Source organism: Kwoniella botswanensis, chromosome 3, assembly GCF_036426115.1.
Source record: "Kwoniella botswanensis chromosome 3, complete sequence".
Classification (NCBI taxonomy): Eukaryota; Fungi; Basidiomycota; class Tremellomycetes; order Tremellales; family Cryptococcaceae; genus Kwoniella; species Kwoniella botswanensis.
Genome location: NC_088601.1, coordinates 442,068 through 457,813, shown reverse-complemented (window position 1 = coordinate 457,813; position 15,746 = coordinate 442,068). Strand labels below are relative to the sequence as shown.

General features: G+C 44.0%; 6 protein-coding genes across 6 annotated transcripts; 4 read left to right on the top strand and 2 right to left on the bottom strand.

The window, feature by feature from the left end:
* Window positions 1-321: 321 nt before the first annotated feature.
* On the top strand, window positions 322-1,533 carry L199_008046 (40S ribosomal protein S1; the record flags this gene model as incomplete). Its single annotated transcript, XM_064893731.1, has 5 exons — window positions 322-403; window positions 598-678; window positions 762-874; window positions 951-1,280; window positions 1,360-1,533. 5 exons carry the CDS (start codon window positions 322-324, stop codon window positions 1,531-1,533), a joined length of 780 nt encoding a protein of 259 aa, XP_064749803.1.
* A 1,678-nt stretch (window positions 1,534-3,211) lies between these two features.
* On the top strand, window positions 3,212-5,962 carry L199_008045 (uncharacterized protein; the record flags this gene model as incomplete). Its single annotated transcript, XM_064893730.1, has 9 exons — window positions 3,212-3,481; window positions 3,544-3,945; window positions 4,010-4,157; window positions 4,225-4,679; window positions 4,732-5,103; window positions 5,170-5,410; window positions 5,473-5,524; window positions 5,594-5,710; window positions 5,776-5,962. 9 exons carry the CDS (start codon window positions 3,212-3,214, stop codon window positions 5,960-5,962), a joined length of 2,244 nt encoding a protein of 747 aa, XP_064749802.1.
* A 658-nt stretch (window positions 5,963-6,620) lies between these two features.
* Window positions 6,621-8,926, top strand: L199_008044 (uncharacterized protein; the record flags this gene model as incomplete). The annotated part of the gene is made up of 3 exons (XM_064893729.1): window positions 6,621-7,047; window positions 7,131-8,418; window positions 8,509-8,926. 3 exons carry the CDS (start codon window positions 6,621-6,623, stop codon window positions 8,924-8,926), a joined length of 2,133 nt encoding a protein of 710 aa, XP_064749801.1.
* Window positions 8,927-9,411: 485 nt separating this feature from the next.
* L199_008043 (uncharacterized protein) lies at window positions 9,412-12,269 on the bottom strand (the record flags this gene model as incomplete). The annotated part of the gene is made up of 3 exons (XM_064893728.1): window positions 9,412-9,478; window positions 9,551-10,215; window positions 10,311-12,269. 3 exons carry the CDS (start codon window positions 12,267-12,269, stop codon window positions 9,412-9,414), a joined length of 2,691 nt encoding a protein of 896 aa, XP_064749800.1.
* A 332-nt stretch (window positions 12,270-12,601) lies between these two features.
* L199_008042 (uncharacterized protein) lies at window positions 12,602-13,421 on the top strand (the record flags this gene model as incomplete). Its single annotated transcript, XM_064893727.1, has 3 exons — window positions 12,602-13,051; window positions 13,114-13,273; window positions 13,372-13,421. 3 exons carry the CDS (start codon window positions 12,602-12,604, stop codon window positions 13,419-13,421), a joined length of 660 nt encoding a protein of 219 aa, XP_064749799.1.
* Window positions 13,422-13,795: 374 nt separating this feature from the next.
* Window positions 13,796-15,315, bottom strand: L199_008041 (uncharacterized protein; the record flags this gene model as incomplete). The annotated part of the gene is made up of 3 exons (XM_064893726.1): window positions 13,796-14,969; window positions 15,043-15,163; window positions 15,219-15,315. The coding sequence occupies 3 exons, from the start codon at window positions 15,313-15,315 to the stop codon at window positions 13,796-13,798; spliced, it is 1,392 nt and encodes a 463-aa protein (XP_064749798.1).
* Window positions 15,316-15,746: the final 431 nt, after the last annotated feature.

The window sequence follows — 15,746 nt, the reverse complement described above, 5'->3', positions numbered from 1 at the left end:
GGGGACACCTGATGGGGAATACACCCTTGTAGAATCGCCACTGACCTGGCTTTGTGCGTTATCACCGAATTCGCCAGTTTCCGCGTGGTCCATCGAATTATCCCTTGTAGTCTCTACCATACTCAGCCAGTGGTGCATAGTGGATAGTCAGTACCACCACTCACTCACTCACTCTCACTCACTCCCTTTTCAAACATTTCTCTTCAAACCTATCGTTGATCCTTCTCTCCTTTCAACCATCAACATCAAAAGTGAGTATCAATTTTATACCACATACATCATCACACGTATCACCGCTGACATACGAACAACACTTTACAGATGGCTGTCGGAAAAAACAAGAGGTTGTCCAAAGGAAAAAAGGGTATTAAGAAGAAGGTTGTCGACCCCTTCTCCCGAAAGGGTACGTTGATGTTCAACTTGAAAAGGATCATATCAGCTGGGAAGATGATGGAGGAGAGACAGCTGATCATTTGTGTTCAATTTTGCTATACCTACGATAACCCTTCCCACTTCGACTATACCAACAATTGCTTCTTGTCGTAACAAATTTTCATTTGGATTGGATTCATTGGATGGAATGATTATCATATACAGAATGGTACGACATCAAGGCCCCTTCATTCTTCGAGAACCGAAATGCCGGTAAAACTCTTGTGAACCGAACACAAGGTCTTAGTGAGTAGTCATATTGAGGGAATGAGAGTATGGATCAGAAATCGGTTGACTGATGATGTCGTCTCCTCTCTTCACTCTTATAGAAAACGCCAACGACTCCCTCAAAGGACGAATTGTTGAACTTTCTCTTGCCGATCTTAACAACGACCAAGAGCAAGGTTTCAGAAAGATCAAGTTGAAGGTTGAGGATGTTTCCGTGAGTGCAATCACCTCACAAGCTTCTCATAGCCTTTGAATGATAGTTGACATTGAGGTGAATATCCGTCTTGTAGGGAAAGAACTGTCTTACCTCTTTCGCCGGTATGGACTTCACCACCGACAAGATCCGATCCGTCGTACGAAAATGGCAATCATTGATTGAAGCTCACGTTGATGTCAAGACCACCGATGGATACTTGTTGAGATTGTTCGCTATTGGATTCACCAAGAGACAATTCAACCAAGTTAAGAAGACCACCTACGCCCAATCTTCTCAAATCAGAGAGATCAGAGCTAAGATGGTTGAGATCATGAAGAGGGAAGCTGAGGGTTCAGACTTGAAGGAATTGGTTCAAAAATTCGTTCCTGAATCAATTGGTCGAGAAATTGAAAAAGCCGCCAAGGTGAGTCGGAATCTCTGCTTGATACTCAGGGATATAATTGAGGAGCGGAGGCTGACCTGATCTGCGATCATGATTACAGGGAATCTACCCTCTTCACAACGTCTACGTGAGAAAATGCAAGATCATCAAGGCCCCTAAGATTGATGCTTCCAAACTTCTCGAACAACACGGTGAGGCCACCGATGTCAACACCGGTGCCAAAGTAGTCAAATCAGGAGAATTCGTCGAACCCGAAGTACTCGAGTCCGTATAAACGATCGGATTTTCTATTGTTATGACTATTATTGGGATGAGGTAGATTGCATGTATACCTATGGCAGAAATGATTGTTCGACGTTGCATTGAGCTAAGATTGCATCTGTTAGACCATCTCAGTAGCATTGGTATGTTCATTGACAGCAACACCGAATGGCACGTCGTCACTTGCATTGCATGGTCCAGTCACCTCTCTTCCGCTCATCTTTGCATCTGAACAGACTGATCGTATGGTTGAGATGGAGAGCTTATTCACACAGCATGGAGAACCCAGTAGCAAATTTGATGGTGGACTGATGATTATCAGGCAGAGTGACGCGTGGATGTGGTCCGTTATCAGTCTCATGCGTGTACTGATCCGACACATCTCACTGTCCGTCTGCTCACCGCCCATCAATGTCAGTTCTCAAGCTCAATCCTCATTCTCTTCCTCCCTTGCGCATCGACCCAACCTCATTCTCATTCCTACTCCTCGATACCTATCTGATCTGCCTTTTCTCTTCTCTCCACATTTCGCCCTTTGGATACTTTCGCTTCATTTCGTTTATAGCTATTCCTCTAAGTCGAGGTAAGTACAGCTCACATCTCCCAAAATCTGTCGAGGTCGCGTCACCTTCCCTTCCTCATCGACATCAGTTGATGAGATCAGTGGTGGTCAAAAGACTCGTGTTACCATCGCATGCTGACATGTAACATCATACACTCTCTATCCTTTCTGCCACTCCTGTCTCACATATACATCAACGTACTACCCTTCTACTGGAAAAATAAACTCTGGTGATACCCTATCTTTCCTAAATATGTGAGTCGCCTATTCAAATCTCTCTCTCCCTCCACCTATACAGTCAAACGCTGATACAGCTATCACTCATATACGTATATGTGCACCTATAGACTCGATCTTTACTTACAGCTTTTATACCCTCGCTCAACTCATTCCATCCATCTTTCAAGGTCACTTCGAATTTCGTCCAGAATAATAACAACCGTCACCCAGATTATTTTTACCCATTAATCCTGGTGATCTTCCTTCGTTGTCTTTTAGCTTTTTAGAACACTCAGGAGTCAAAGAGTTGAATTTACTTTAGTTTGACTTAACAAGAAAAGTAATCTAATCACCATATTTACGTGCGTATCAATTCAGTTCCGTTCACTTTGACTTCCCACTTTCTAATCAACCCAAATCAAACCTTTCTCACGCTCCCATCTCACTCATCTCTTCTTTGCCTTCCTCCAAAATTCATTCCTTCGCCTTAATAATCTCACTTGACATTGGTCAACTCTTCTCTTCTTTACTGTGTTGAAAAATCGGATTTGTTGGGTTGTTTCGCTTATATTTTGTCTGTCTGGTATAACATTCATACAATTTACTTCACATTCGCCTCTCTGACCCACTTACTCTGTCACTTCGAACCTTCTTTGGCGACAACAAATTGCTCTTCTTGCATTTGCATTGCATTCACGCTTTCTATACCTTCTTTAATCCCAAACCAACTCCGATAAAAAACGTCAATATAACGACAATAACGACCACCACGTATCTGTCTGACCGCAAAACGAAATCACTTTGATATCTCGCATCTTATACAACGCGAACTCGCAAATTTCACTTTTCCCCCTAAAAACCCTCAAAACGTCGCTTGACTGTTTGATGCTGCTGTCCTGTCATCTCAACGATGGACGGAACTTCAATCGCATCTCGACTATCACAACTTCCAAATGGACTGGGTTCACCTGGATTCCCACCCAATTCCCATGATGGTCAACATCAACATCACAATCCACTTGGTACACCCGGTGTAAACGATCCTCGTACATCTATGATCGGTAATCCATCTGCATATCTACAAAATCTATCAAATTCATCCTTCAGTCCATCTTACAGTCAATTTCTCTCGTCCTCGCTGACTCAGTCGTTGGACGGGTTAGATCCCGATATTATGAAAGTGAGTGTTTATCCTTTGGTCGCAAGTGTGTCAATAAGCTAATGAATGTTGAATTTTTCTAGCGTCCCTTTGACACATCTACTTTACCTGTTAATCCTATGAACGGGATGCAACCTCAAATAGATTCCTCATCTTCCAACTTTGATAGTTTCCCACCCAAAAAGGCGAGATACGATGCTTCCACCCAGAACAACGCTGCAGTAGCTACTCCAGGTGGACCAACCAATCTTGGTGGAAACAAACATTTCACTCCTGGATTCAATGGTGGATCAAATAACGGATTTACCGGTACCCCACTTAACCTTGGTGGACCTCTCAATCAAACCCCACAACAAACCCCTGGTATTGGTCAACCTGGTTCGGCCACCGGAAATGGCCTGCAAAGTACTCCGTTCATGATGAATGGTTTGAACGGTATGATGGGTATGGGTGGATTTGGTATGGGCGGATTCCCCTTGAACATGGTCAGTTGTATATATACAAAAGAAAGTTCTGAGAACTGTGAAAATTGACTTCCACGCTATATAGCAAAATTACGCTGGATCACCAATCGTTTCCCCATCGATGAACCCAAACACCATGACCGGTAATTACGGTCCTGCTGCTGCTGCTGCCGCGGCCGCCGCTGCTGGAAACACGACTGGTCGAACTGTCTATGTCGGCAATCTTCCATCTGGTGAGTACACGCCGTGCATCAGATTCATATCCGTAGGGGAGAATGTCAAAACTTATGTTCCTTGTAGAGGCTTCCGTTGACGAACTCCTCAACCTGGTTCGATTCGGACCGATCGAGACCGTCCGATTATTACCTGAAAAATCATGTGTTTTCATCTCTTTCCTCGACGGTTCAACCGCTGCTGCTTTCCACGCCGATGCTTCAGTCAAGAAGCTGGCGCTCCACGGACAAGAACTGAAAATCGGATGGGGTAAACCTTCCGTCGTTCATCCCAACGTCCAAGCTGCTGTGGCCAACAGTCAAGCTACAAGAAATGTCTTTGTTGGTAATCTCGATCCGGAGATGAACGAACAACAATTAAGGAATGAACTCAGTAGATTCGGTCCCATCGATCAAGTGAAGATTGTCAGAGATAAGAATATCGGGTTCATCCATTTCTTGAGTATCGGGACTGCTATCAAGGTCGTTAACCAATTACCTGGTGAACCCGGATGGGAAGGCAAACGAGTCAATTATGGAAAGGTTAGCTTATTTTTCCCACTTTACACAGACGACGGCTAATGTCTTTACGTAGGATCGATGCGCATACGTGCCCAAAGCTCAACAAGATGCTGTTCGACAAGCTCAGACTCAGGCTATGACCGCCGTCGCTTCTCAACATGCTCAGATGCCCGGAACTCCATTCTCCTCTTTCTCCCCCATGCCAGCTGGATTTGGTGGATTTGGTACACCCGCTTCAGCAGGTTTCGGTTCCCCTCTCTTCGGTAATGGATTCCCCTCTGCGGGCAATTCAGGCTTCATGGATAGCAATGGCGCTAATCAGGTTGGTAACCGAACTGTCTATCTTGGTAATATCCACCCCGATACGACGGTCGAAGAGCTATGTAATAACATTCGAGGAGGAATGTTACAGCAGATTAGATATCTCACCGAGAAACATATCGCTGTGAGTTCATTAGTCCCCGTCCCACAAGGATTGGATGTGTAGCTCATTATCGTATGCGGTGACCAGTTCATAACATTCGTCGATCCAGCAGCTGCTATGCAATTCTTCCAACATGCTCATTCGGTCGGACTCTTAATCAATTCCCGACGATTGAAAGTAGGATGGGGTAAAGCATCTGGACCTCTTCCTGCCTCTTTACTCCAAGCTATCCAATCTGGAGCAAGCAGGAATGTATATATCGGTCAGATTGCCGATTTCACCTTGTTCAGCGAGGAGAAATTACGTCAGGACTTTGGAGAGTTTGGTGGTGAGTCAGGTTTATTCGCAAGTGAACAGTACGGACCCTTGATTGATATTTGTATTGTGCAGAAATCGATATGATCAACTTCTTGCAAGAGAAAGGTGCTGGATTTGTCAACTTGTAAGTGGGAATCGACTAATAAATGAAACGAATTAAAGAGACACAGCTGATCACGATTTGTCCGTTCAGCACGTCCATCCAAAGTGCCCAGAAAGCCATTGAAGGCATCAAGCTCAAACCTGAGTATGCTACTTTGCGTATTTCTTATGGTAAAGATAGATGTGCCAACCCTCCGAGAGCGTCTCAGTGAGTACAATTAGATTTTCTTAGTCTTCGTCACTCAGATCTTTATGCTGATGTGAATGATATAGTCAAACGCCAGGTGGTAGACCCAACAATCACCGGGTTGATTCCAACCAAACACCCAAAGAGCCCCTCCCTTCCACCAACGATGTCAAACCTGCCAACGAAGAATTACTGGGAGATGCCGATTACCCTATCGAAGATGATGGTTATTTAGGTGAAGAATTGACTGATGTCCCTACTTCTTATGAGTAATGTACTGGTAGTCATGTTCAAGATATTTGAGGGATGTGGGTCATTTTGGAATTGATCATGTTCTCTTTCTTTTCCTTTTCTTCTTGATTTCCATATACATATATTCAGGTTAGTCCATTTCAATCTCATTTCTCTCGTTTTTCTTTCTCAATCAATAATCGTATAAGATCTGTATACGATAGAAATGAAATGTTGTTTCTGCATTCATCTCCAAGTGCCAGTTTCCAATACCGGAAATTGAATAATTGAATTTAACCTTTAGCATATTCAGGGTAAAATCCACTGTGACCTGTTCAGACTAACCTCACGTAACTTTTGGCGTTGGTGGTTTTCTCTAACCTGCAAATGCAATGCATGAACATCTTTCGTATCAGATAAGCTATTATCAGTCAAGTGAACACCTGCACAGAATTCGAATACCACTCTAGCACAACTGCGTAGAAGTGAAGTACTGGTAGAAGTAGAGTTGGACTCCTGTTCCTTTATCAGTGGTCTCTTTTTATCCTGAACGTTATTCGGTCCCATTCCCATCAACGCGCAGACACGTCTCTATTTTTCAACATTTTCATTCTTCCCATACTGCATACCAACCTCATTCTATCTGTTGACCAGATAAAATCATCGCCTTTTTAATCAACTTCATCTCACTATCGTGTGCATGGTCTCAACCACACGTAGATCACCGGCAAACGATATCGATATAGACGACACTCTTTCGACTACCTCTACCGACTCGTCAAACTCAATCATCGCCACCCCTTCTTCAGATTCTTTGTCTCAATCTACTCTTCGTCAACGACATCCACATACACCCTCATCATTAGATCAACCGTCAGAAAGCGAATCATCCAAAACGCCCGCATCACCCAAGATATCGAAAGCGCCCAGGATGTTCTCCTCGCGCAAATATACACCTCTCCCTACTTCTTCTTCCCATGGTTCGACAGCTCATAGGAAACGAGCAGGAGGGAGTATGGCCTCTTGGAAGAGGTATGCACTGATCGGTACGGCCGTGTTGGTACTTCTCGCATTGGGTTATAGTCAATTTGGATCAAGGGATAAAAGTATAGTATGGGATGATGAGAGTGAGTCTTAACGGATCTTAATTTCCTTTGTTCCTTTTTGATTACTATCTCACATCAGCTAATTATTCCATTTTGCAATGTAGATACCTACACACCTGCGCTTGACGATGATATAGTCTCAGGAGATGGTGTAGATTACTCTTCACCACCTTTCCGTCCCCTCGATTCGGATATTGCCAAACCTCAATCTGAACATCAAGATAACGACGACGATGATGCTGAAGAACCCACTTTCCACGCTTTACCTATCGGTCACACTAAACCACCTGCATCAGATGATGAATTGGATGAAGATGTCGCTGAAGCAATTGATAAACCTTCTTCATCACCTCATGATCCTAACACGTCCGAGGCTCAGGGTGCTTCACACGCCTCGGAAGATTTCACCGAGATCACCGATTCCGATGCCGATGACGAGTCGACTGGTTTCCCAGCATCTTTCGAGGATGATCCAAATCCATCTGGTACTACCGCTTGTACCAAGCCTCATTCAGATGAAAAACCTTTGGTCCAATACGCTCTAACTATCGATGCTGGTTCGACTGGATCCAGAATACACGTATATAAATTCAACAACTGTGGACCCTCTCCTCAACTTGAATATGAAACTTTCAAAATGCTTAATCCTGGATTATCAGCCTATGCTAGAGATCCCACTGCTGCCGCTGCGTCCTTGGATCCATTATTGGAAGAAGCTCATCGAGTGGTCCCTAAGGAATTATGGAAATGTTCTCCTGTAGAGGTAAAAGCTACGGCGGGTTTGAGATTATTAGGTACCCAGGAATCTAATGCGATATTGGACGAAGTTAGAAATAGGTTGGAAACGAATTTCGAATTTGTGGTCAACGGTGAGAAATCGGTTGAAATCATGGATGGGAAAGATGAAGGTGTCTACGCGTGGATTACGGCCAATTACCTACTTGGTAAAATTGGTGAAGGCGTTAGTCCAGATGAAGATACTCTCGCAGTGATGGACTTGGGAGGAGCTTCCACGCAAATCGTATTCGAACCGAAATTCCCAGCAGATACAAATCAAGCTTTAGTAGAAGGTGAACATAAATACCAACTTACTTTTGGTGGAAAAGATTTCACACTCTACCAACATTCTTATCTTGGTTATGGACTCATGCGAGCGAGGAGGTCGGTACATAATCTTGTCGCGTTCACTTGGTCTTTCGGACAGGGTCAAGTACATTGGGATGAACTTGATGAAGGAACGCAGGTACCCAATCCTTGTTTGTCAAAGGGGATGAGCAGAAGAGTCGAATTGGACCCTCCGGGAAGACAACCTGTTAATGTTACTATGCACGGTGCGAATGGTGGATTCGAGGCTTGTAATAGGGTTGTAGAGTTGGTTATGGCCAAAGACGCGTGAGTAAAGTCTCACTTTGTTATATGAAGCTGCTGCACGACATCGATACATGTCATACCCTTACTGAACACTCCATTACCATCCCTTAGCATCTGCGAAGTCAAACCATGTTCATTCAACGGTGTCTACCAACCCTCTTTACTCGATACTTTCCCCCGAGGTCAACTCCTGGCCCTTTCGTACTTTACCGATCGAATCAAACCTTTACTGTCCAGCTCCTTATTGACTATATCCGATCTGACCACCTTGGCTAAAGACGTCTGTGCGGGTCCAGAGACATGGAAAAGCCGATTCAGCAACAACCCAACTGCCATGGCAGAACTGGAAGATCGACCTGAATACTGCCTCGATCTGACGTTTATGAACGCCCTTCTTGGTTTAGGATACGAGCTTTCGCCTGAAAGACAATTGATGGTAGAGAAGAAGTTGAAGGGAGTAGAGTTGGGTTGGGCATTGGGTGCGGGGTTGGCATTGGTCGAAAACGCAAAATTGACCTGTACGGCTTAGATCTCAGAAAGAATGGACATTCGATTTGGAGTAGAAAATATATAGAATTGGAAGATTAGATAGGAGTTTTGGGATAGACGATTAACGATGGGTTTTAGAATATGAGTGGAGTCTTATCGAAGTCGATGATTTGGATCGACTTTTGACAAGATTATCTATCTACTCAGAATCTTAGTAAGATCGTAGGATCTAAGATTATGGATAATACTTTGATCTCCAAAATCGACAACGATCCCGTACCCTTATAGATAATGAAGAAACCAACAAATTTTATCGACACGATTTGAATATCATCACGCTTTCTCTTTTTTTGGATATTTATCATATTCTACCTCTTTGTGCAGTATTTTTAACTATAGATCCGTGGAATATATATATCATATGCATTATTTACATTACCAGACAATGTATTCAGCAGAGATGCATGACGACGCTATGGATGCATGTACAAGGTGCTACGACCAGCTTCGTGGTACCTAATGTACCTAATCTGATCTTTTCAAATCATCGAGTAAGTCCTGTAATCTCTGCCAATCGGGTTGGTCTTCGAACCTGTAAGTCCACAAATGCACTTTATCAGCCATCCACGCAGTATTTATCGATCATTGCTACTAGATCACTCACGCATCTCTCGTCCTACCCATAAAAGTCCTTACGATCCCTCTAGCTTGGAACTTCCAATCACCTTTCTTTTTCGTTTCTCCTGCTTCTTCCTGCTGATTCTTCGCTTTTGGACCCAATTGTGACATGGTAGCTACCAGAATTTCAATCTCGTTTATCGCTTCTTTCCATTTTTCCAAATCCCTTTCTACACTCTCATCAGAGACGATCGAACATCTATATGCCTTGAGATAATCTTCCAAAGCGTTCTGCCAATTTTCTTTCCATCTTTCTAACCTTGCGTGAGTCTTCCATATTCTTGGTGAATCCGATATTCTAGGCAATATCGTAACGTCGAATAACCTTTCTACAATAGGTAACAGACCGAATCCCTCATTTGAAGTTTTAGGTACAACTTTACCTTCTTTCAATAATGAATAATCATCTCTAGTAACTGAATCCACAAGTTTGTCTAACACATCTGGATCTACAGCCAACACTGGATCTTTGTTTGATAATTCTTCGACTACACGAGTCATCGCTCTGGCAGCTTCGGATAGTTCACCAACGTCGATGGAGACTATCATGTAGTTCTGCCACATTCGCCAGTTGGCATAGGCGAAACGGAGTCCTTGGCGGAGGGCTCGCCAGGCTAGGTGTTTGTTCTCATATGAAACGGGTGCGGGGTTCTAAACAGTCATGAGAATCAGTTTTGCACCAAGTTATTCAAGCGACGTCCAACCCAATTAATATGCAGTGGTTGATTATTGTTAGTTTCACTCACCTCACCATCCTTCAACCCTTCTTCGCCCAATCTCAAATAAACAGCCGCCAGATTATTCCAACCCTCCGCATCGTCCTCCTCCACTCCCACCTGTCTTCTAAACGCATCCTTCGCTTCGGTCCATCGTTCAAGTTTCACATAACATACACCTAAAGTGAACCACGCTCTGGCATAAAGTGGATTAATCTGTAATGAATCCTTGAAACATTCAATGGCTTTTTCGTAATCGTTTGACCCAGCGTAGATCGTTCCAAGGGATCTCATAGATCTCGATGAAGTATTTTCAGAAACTTGCCATGCCTTTTCGTAATATTCGATAGCAACCTGTTTAGCCTTTGTAGGATCTTTGATTGATTCTTCTGAACTTAGAGCCAGATCACCCAACAAGCAATATAATTTCGCTTTTCTCTCTTCTGTTAAATTGTTTTTCCTCTTTTCCGATAAATTCTCTTTTTTCAATGAAGTCACCACGTCCGATTCTACTTTGGTTCCTTTTAACAGATCTTCAACTAATTTAATAGCTTCTTCCTCTTTATCCAATCTCTGAAGACACGAGACGGAATCCTCGTACATTTCCAACCTATCAAATATCTCCAAAGCACTTCTCACCACACCAATGGACAAATACCTCTTGGCTAACTCTCTCTCCATCTCCCATTTGGATGGTAAAGGCAATTGATGGAAATACCTCAATCGTTCTTTCGTTGACGAATCGGAAGTAGGCATCTGTTCGATCAAAGCGAGTAATTGTAAGGTAGATCTTTCGACGGTTCTCGATCGACTAGCTTCCAACCTTGATCTGAGGAGTAAACCGGTCGTATGGATGGACCAATTTCTAGGATGGGATATAACTCGAGCGAGGAAAGGCATCATTTGATTGGCGGTTAATCCGGATGAAGGTGAATTGTTATGTTGGGATAAACAGAGGGAAAGTAACAATGCTTGATCCAATGGATGTAGGGCAGGTTGGTTTGATGGATCAAGATGTGATAATTTAGATGTGGATTTATCGTTGGAAGATGAAGTGATTTTAGTGAATTCGGTTTCTTCTAATAAAGTATCATCGTTCAATGCTATACTTTCAGGTAAATTTGTATCCTTCTTCACTCCGTCGTCTGTATGATTTCCTCCATCTACATCTTGTACATTCTCTTCATCACCCTCTCTTTTCCTCGATTCGGCCAGGAGTACAAGTTGACTCAAAGCATTCACTTGGTATTTTGTTCTCTTTCCCAACGCACCACTCAATTCGAATTCTAGTCCACTGGCTTTAGCGGCACACAAGAAAGATTGGTTGGCCTGTTTGTCTTGACCCAATGCATGGTGGTACAACCCAATCTCCAGTTCGATGGTAGCTTTTAGATCCTGGTCTGATGACACTGTTGGATCTTCCAGGAGAGATTGGAGTGCCAAGAGATCTGATTCAGGTAAGGGGACAGGTTCGTCCAGCAAAGAAAGATGAACGAGGTGCAGTCGGAGGAACCACAAAGGTAGAGTCGGTAAACTTGTTGATGGTAGAGAGGATAGTAGTCGTCTGGCAAGTAAGAACAAGACAGGTTGATAAGATAGATGATAAGCCGGTTCACCCTGTAGTGTCAATAATGGTAGAGCGGCAGCATTGAGATCTTCGTTGGTGAAGGTAGTTGAAGGTAGGATATCGAGAGGGGTGAAAGTGAGATTAGGACCGGTCCAATTGGCTTGTACGAACGAATGAAGCAAAGCGATGGATACAATCAAGCGAATGAGGGGAGAATCTTCTGTCTGAGATGTCGAAGGTGAGGAGATGTTCAAGCCTTCCAGTAATGTTTGTTCGGACAGTATTGGATTGGCTTCTGAGCTGGAAAGAATAGCTTTGAAATCGGCTTCAACTAGCTGACTGGCGAGTTCCTGGGTTCTTGATGGACCGGCTTCGGATGAGGGGACTTCGCCTCGGAGTATCGACCATTCCACGTAGCTCATTCTGATGGTCTCCAGCTGTTCTGTGACTGATATTGATAGTGTTATTCGTTAAAATCTGCTTAGTAACCCAGTTTCATTCGAATGGACCTCGTCCACTTTTGGACTTTTTGTCAATATTGGTCACGGACATGAACCCAGACTCCGTCAAGCGGTGATGTCCGCTCACGGATGATCATTGATCGATGACGCGGTTGTACGAGTACAGTCGCAGGGGAGTAGTAACCTTGACCTGACCTGTTTACCTCGAGCGATTCGGCTGGTTTGGTCGATTTCTTCGATTATTCCTTGTACTGACTGAGGATCAGATCATCTTGCCTGTCGCATCACCCAAAATGTCATTCACCACCTCCTTCCTTCCATCTCTCCTCCACGCTAGACCATCTCCAACGGCCACTTCAATCTTACGATCGAATCTCCGATCATTCCATCCCCCACCTGCGTTCCGTCGATTCCACCAAAACCAACCTCGAGTCATCTCCTTAGCTAAATCCCATCCGGCACCCAAGCGGATCTCACCTTTATCGCTGGGTATCGGAGCAGCAGTAGCCTTCACCTCTTTATCTCTAACATTACCGAACCGACAAGTCCGATGCGAGTCTGTGTTAACCCCTCCTTCATCAGGGAGGACATCACCTTTACCCGATGATCCTCAACCAGGAAGTGTCCTTAGTGTCTATGAGCTATCATTCGGGGCGGTATGTGGGATCTGTTCAGGTGTATTTATCAAGAAAGGTGCAAGGGCAATTGCATTTCTGCTAGGTGGTGTTTTCATTTTACTCCAAGTAAGCCGTCTCTCCTGTTCTTACCATGGACTCGGAATCAAGCTAACAACGAGATGAAATAGTACCTATCGAGTAAATCGTATATACATGTTGACTGGACCAAACTTGGTGGGCGATACGATTCAGCATTCGGCAGTAAGGCTTCCACAGGCGGATATAAAGGTCCTACGGTCGGTGGTGTTTATAGTAAGATTGTAGATTTCTTAACTTCCAATTTCCAACGTGAGTGTCGAGTTCTCATACCAGCTGCATGCATACTGGACGAAAGGACAGGAATTTATACGAGGATTTGATGAGTTGATTTTGTTGCTTTTCAACAGAACGAGCATCTTTCCTTGCTGGGTTGGTATTGGGTCTGAGACTCGGATAGATGCAAGTGATTGTGCTTTCAGCGGATGAGGGTAAGGTGACGTGTAGTCCAATTAAAATATAAACGGATCATATAGTAAAATAGCATGTATCAATCACACAGGTCGAGCTAGCATGAGCAGTGGTCGAATACTACAATACAGTCCTCACAATGATTGGCATAATCTGCTTATCATCGTAACTCAAACCAGCACAGGGAAAGCTCAGTTGTTGCCTGTGAGCAAGATATTGCATATCATATGAATTCTTTTACAGTCACTGGATATCCCCGAGATCATAGTATATAATAAAGAAAGGCTTCCGGCAAGTACTATCAATCTTAACCTTTCTCATTGTGCTTCAATGTCTAGTAAACCCAACTTATACTACGTTTCACTAAAGATCAACACCATGTAATTTTCCTAAGGTACCAATCAAAATACCCAATTCAGCCATCTTTGCTCTATTCTTTCTCTCGTTTTCCTTGAAATCTTCAAAGAGATGGATCACTCTCTTTACAGTCGACACCACATCGGCAAAAGGCGAGCCATTTCTCATCGTATTACTAGAAGATTGGCTTGAGAAGGGCAATTGCGTGAGGAGTTCATTGTCTGATGGTCCGTTGGATATTTGCTTTAGCTTTTCGACGAATGATTCAGTTGAGACAATGACGTTTGGACTGTTGGGAACGGTGGATTGGCTTGGTGAAGATGGTGTCAGAGTGTGTTTCGGCGTTGATGAATGACCATTACCGCTAAAAGCTTGGTTGACAGAGTCGATGACAGGCAAGTTGGTCGTCTTTGGAAGAAGAGCCTGAGGAGTTGAGACTGATTCTTCGGATAAAGCCAAATCGTACCTTTGAACCTGTACCGGATTTTCCGAAGTCGGGATGGGACAAGGAGTTTCACTCCTTCCTCTTCGAAGTCCGATGGAACTCATCGCATCTCTGATGAACGGATCTAATGAATTAGGTGTAGGTATGGTTGACATCCCGTCAGCCTCGACTTCGGCCGGAGAGCTTCTAGTTCTGTTTCTGTATCCAGGTCGAGGAGTGATAATGATGGCAGAATCCTGGGAATGAGAACGATGGGCTCGAAGTGCAGCTGAACCAAGTCGAGCAATGGGTGATTCGATGACCTCATCTCCATCCTCATCTAGAGGTTGAGGTTGAGGGAGTCGATGGGGTGTCAGTGGAGTTGTGATGGGACTGCTGATCGTCTCTTCAGCTTGGTCGATATCACCGTTTTCCGAATGATTGATCTCATCCTCCGTTATCGTACCACCCGCACCATTAGTATCAATATCGTCTTGTTGGATGATTTCATCTTGTTCTTCGATGGAAGGTGGAGTAGGCGAACGAGGAGCGACAGCCCATCTTGGTCCTTTCTTACTTGGTGTGGTCGTGGGAGGTGTCTGAGCTTTCTGGACTGCTTCGACCATATCTACTACCATCTCGCTTCCACTTTCGGATGGTGCATCCGGTGAAAGCGATGGTGTACGAATATCGATTGTCATTGGGTTGATGTTGCGCGCAGAAGTGATAGCAGGGATATGGTCTCGATCGTTCGAGCTGAGAGACAGAGAGAAATCACGTCAGCTTAATCATCATTGAGCTAGGTATACGAGAGGCAGATGATACTTACGTGCGGTTCTTCTTATTTCTTCGTCTCGAGATAGTCTTGTTTCTCCTTCGTCTAGAGGGAGGCATCGTAGAGGTAGAGGCAGAGGATCGTTGAGGAGGTCTATATCGAACATTGTTGTTAACTGTATCGTCAAATAAGTGAGCTGATCACAAATATGGTAAGCATGAATAGCTTACTATGATCTCTGAAATGTTTTTCGAGTCTTGACCATCTATCGAATCCCCTCGTACAGTTCCAGAAACCGCAACAGAATTTATGCTTGGCTGAGGACATGGCGCGATATGGATGACTTAGATGTTATAGAGAGAAAGAATACCGTCAGGATGATTCCTCTGATCAGTGTATATTTGTGAGTAGCCAGGTCAGTGATTAGTGGAGTAGGGAATCGGTGATGGTGAGTTAGCCAAAGGATGGGGGTTTCAATTGTGCTTTGCAATCCATCCGCTACCCACCATCCTCCATCCACCATTCGATCTAGTCAGCCCGCTGTGCCTGCTGTACGCGATATGACCAAACCGTTCAAACAGCAGCCTTGGTGAGATGTACTGATCATCATCGAAGTTGAGACCATTTGGCGATGTATCAAGGTAAAAACATCGATATAAGACAGTCCTCATTGATGAATTCAGTGGATGAGCTGATCTCAGCTTCAACTTAGCCAGCTTATTCAACCGTTTAACCGGATGAGTGGGTTTATGGGAATA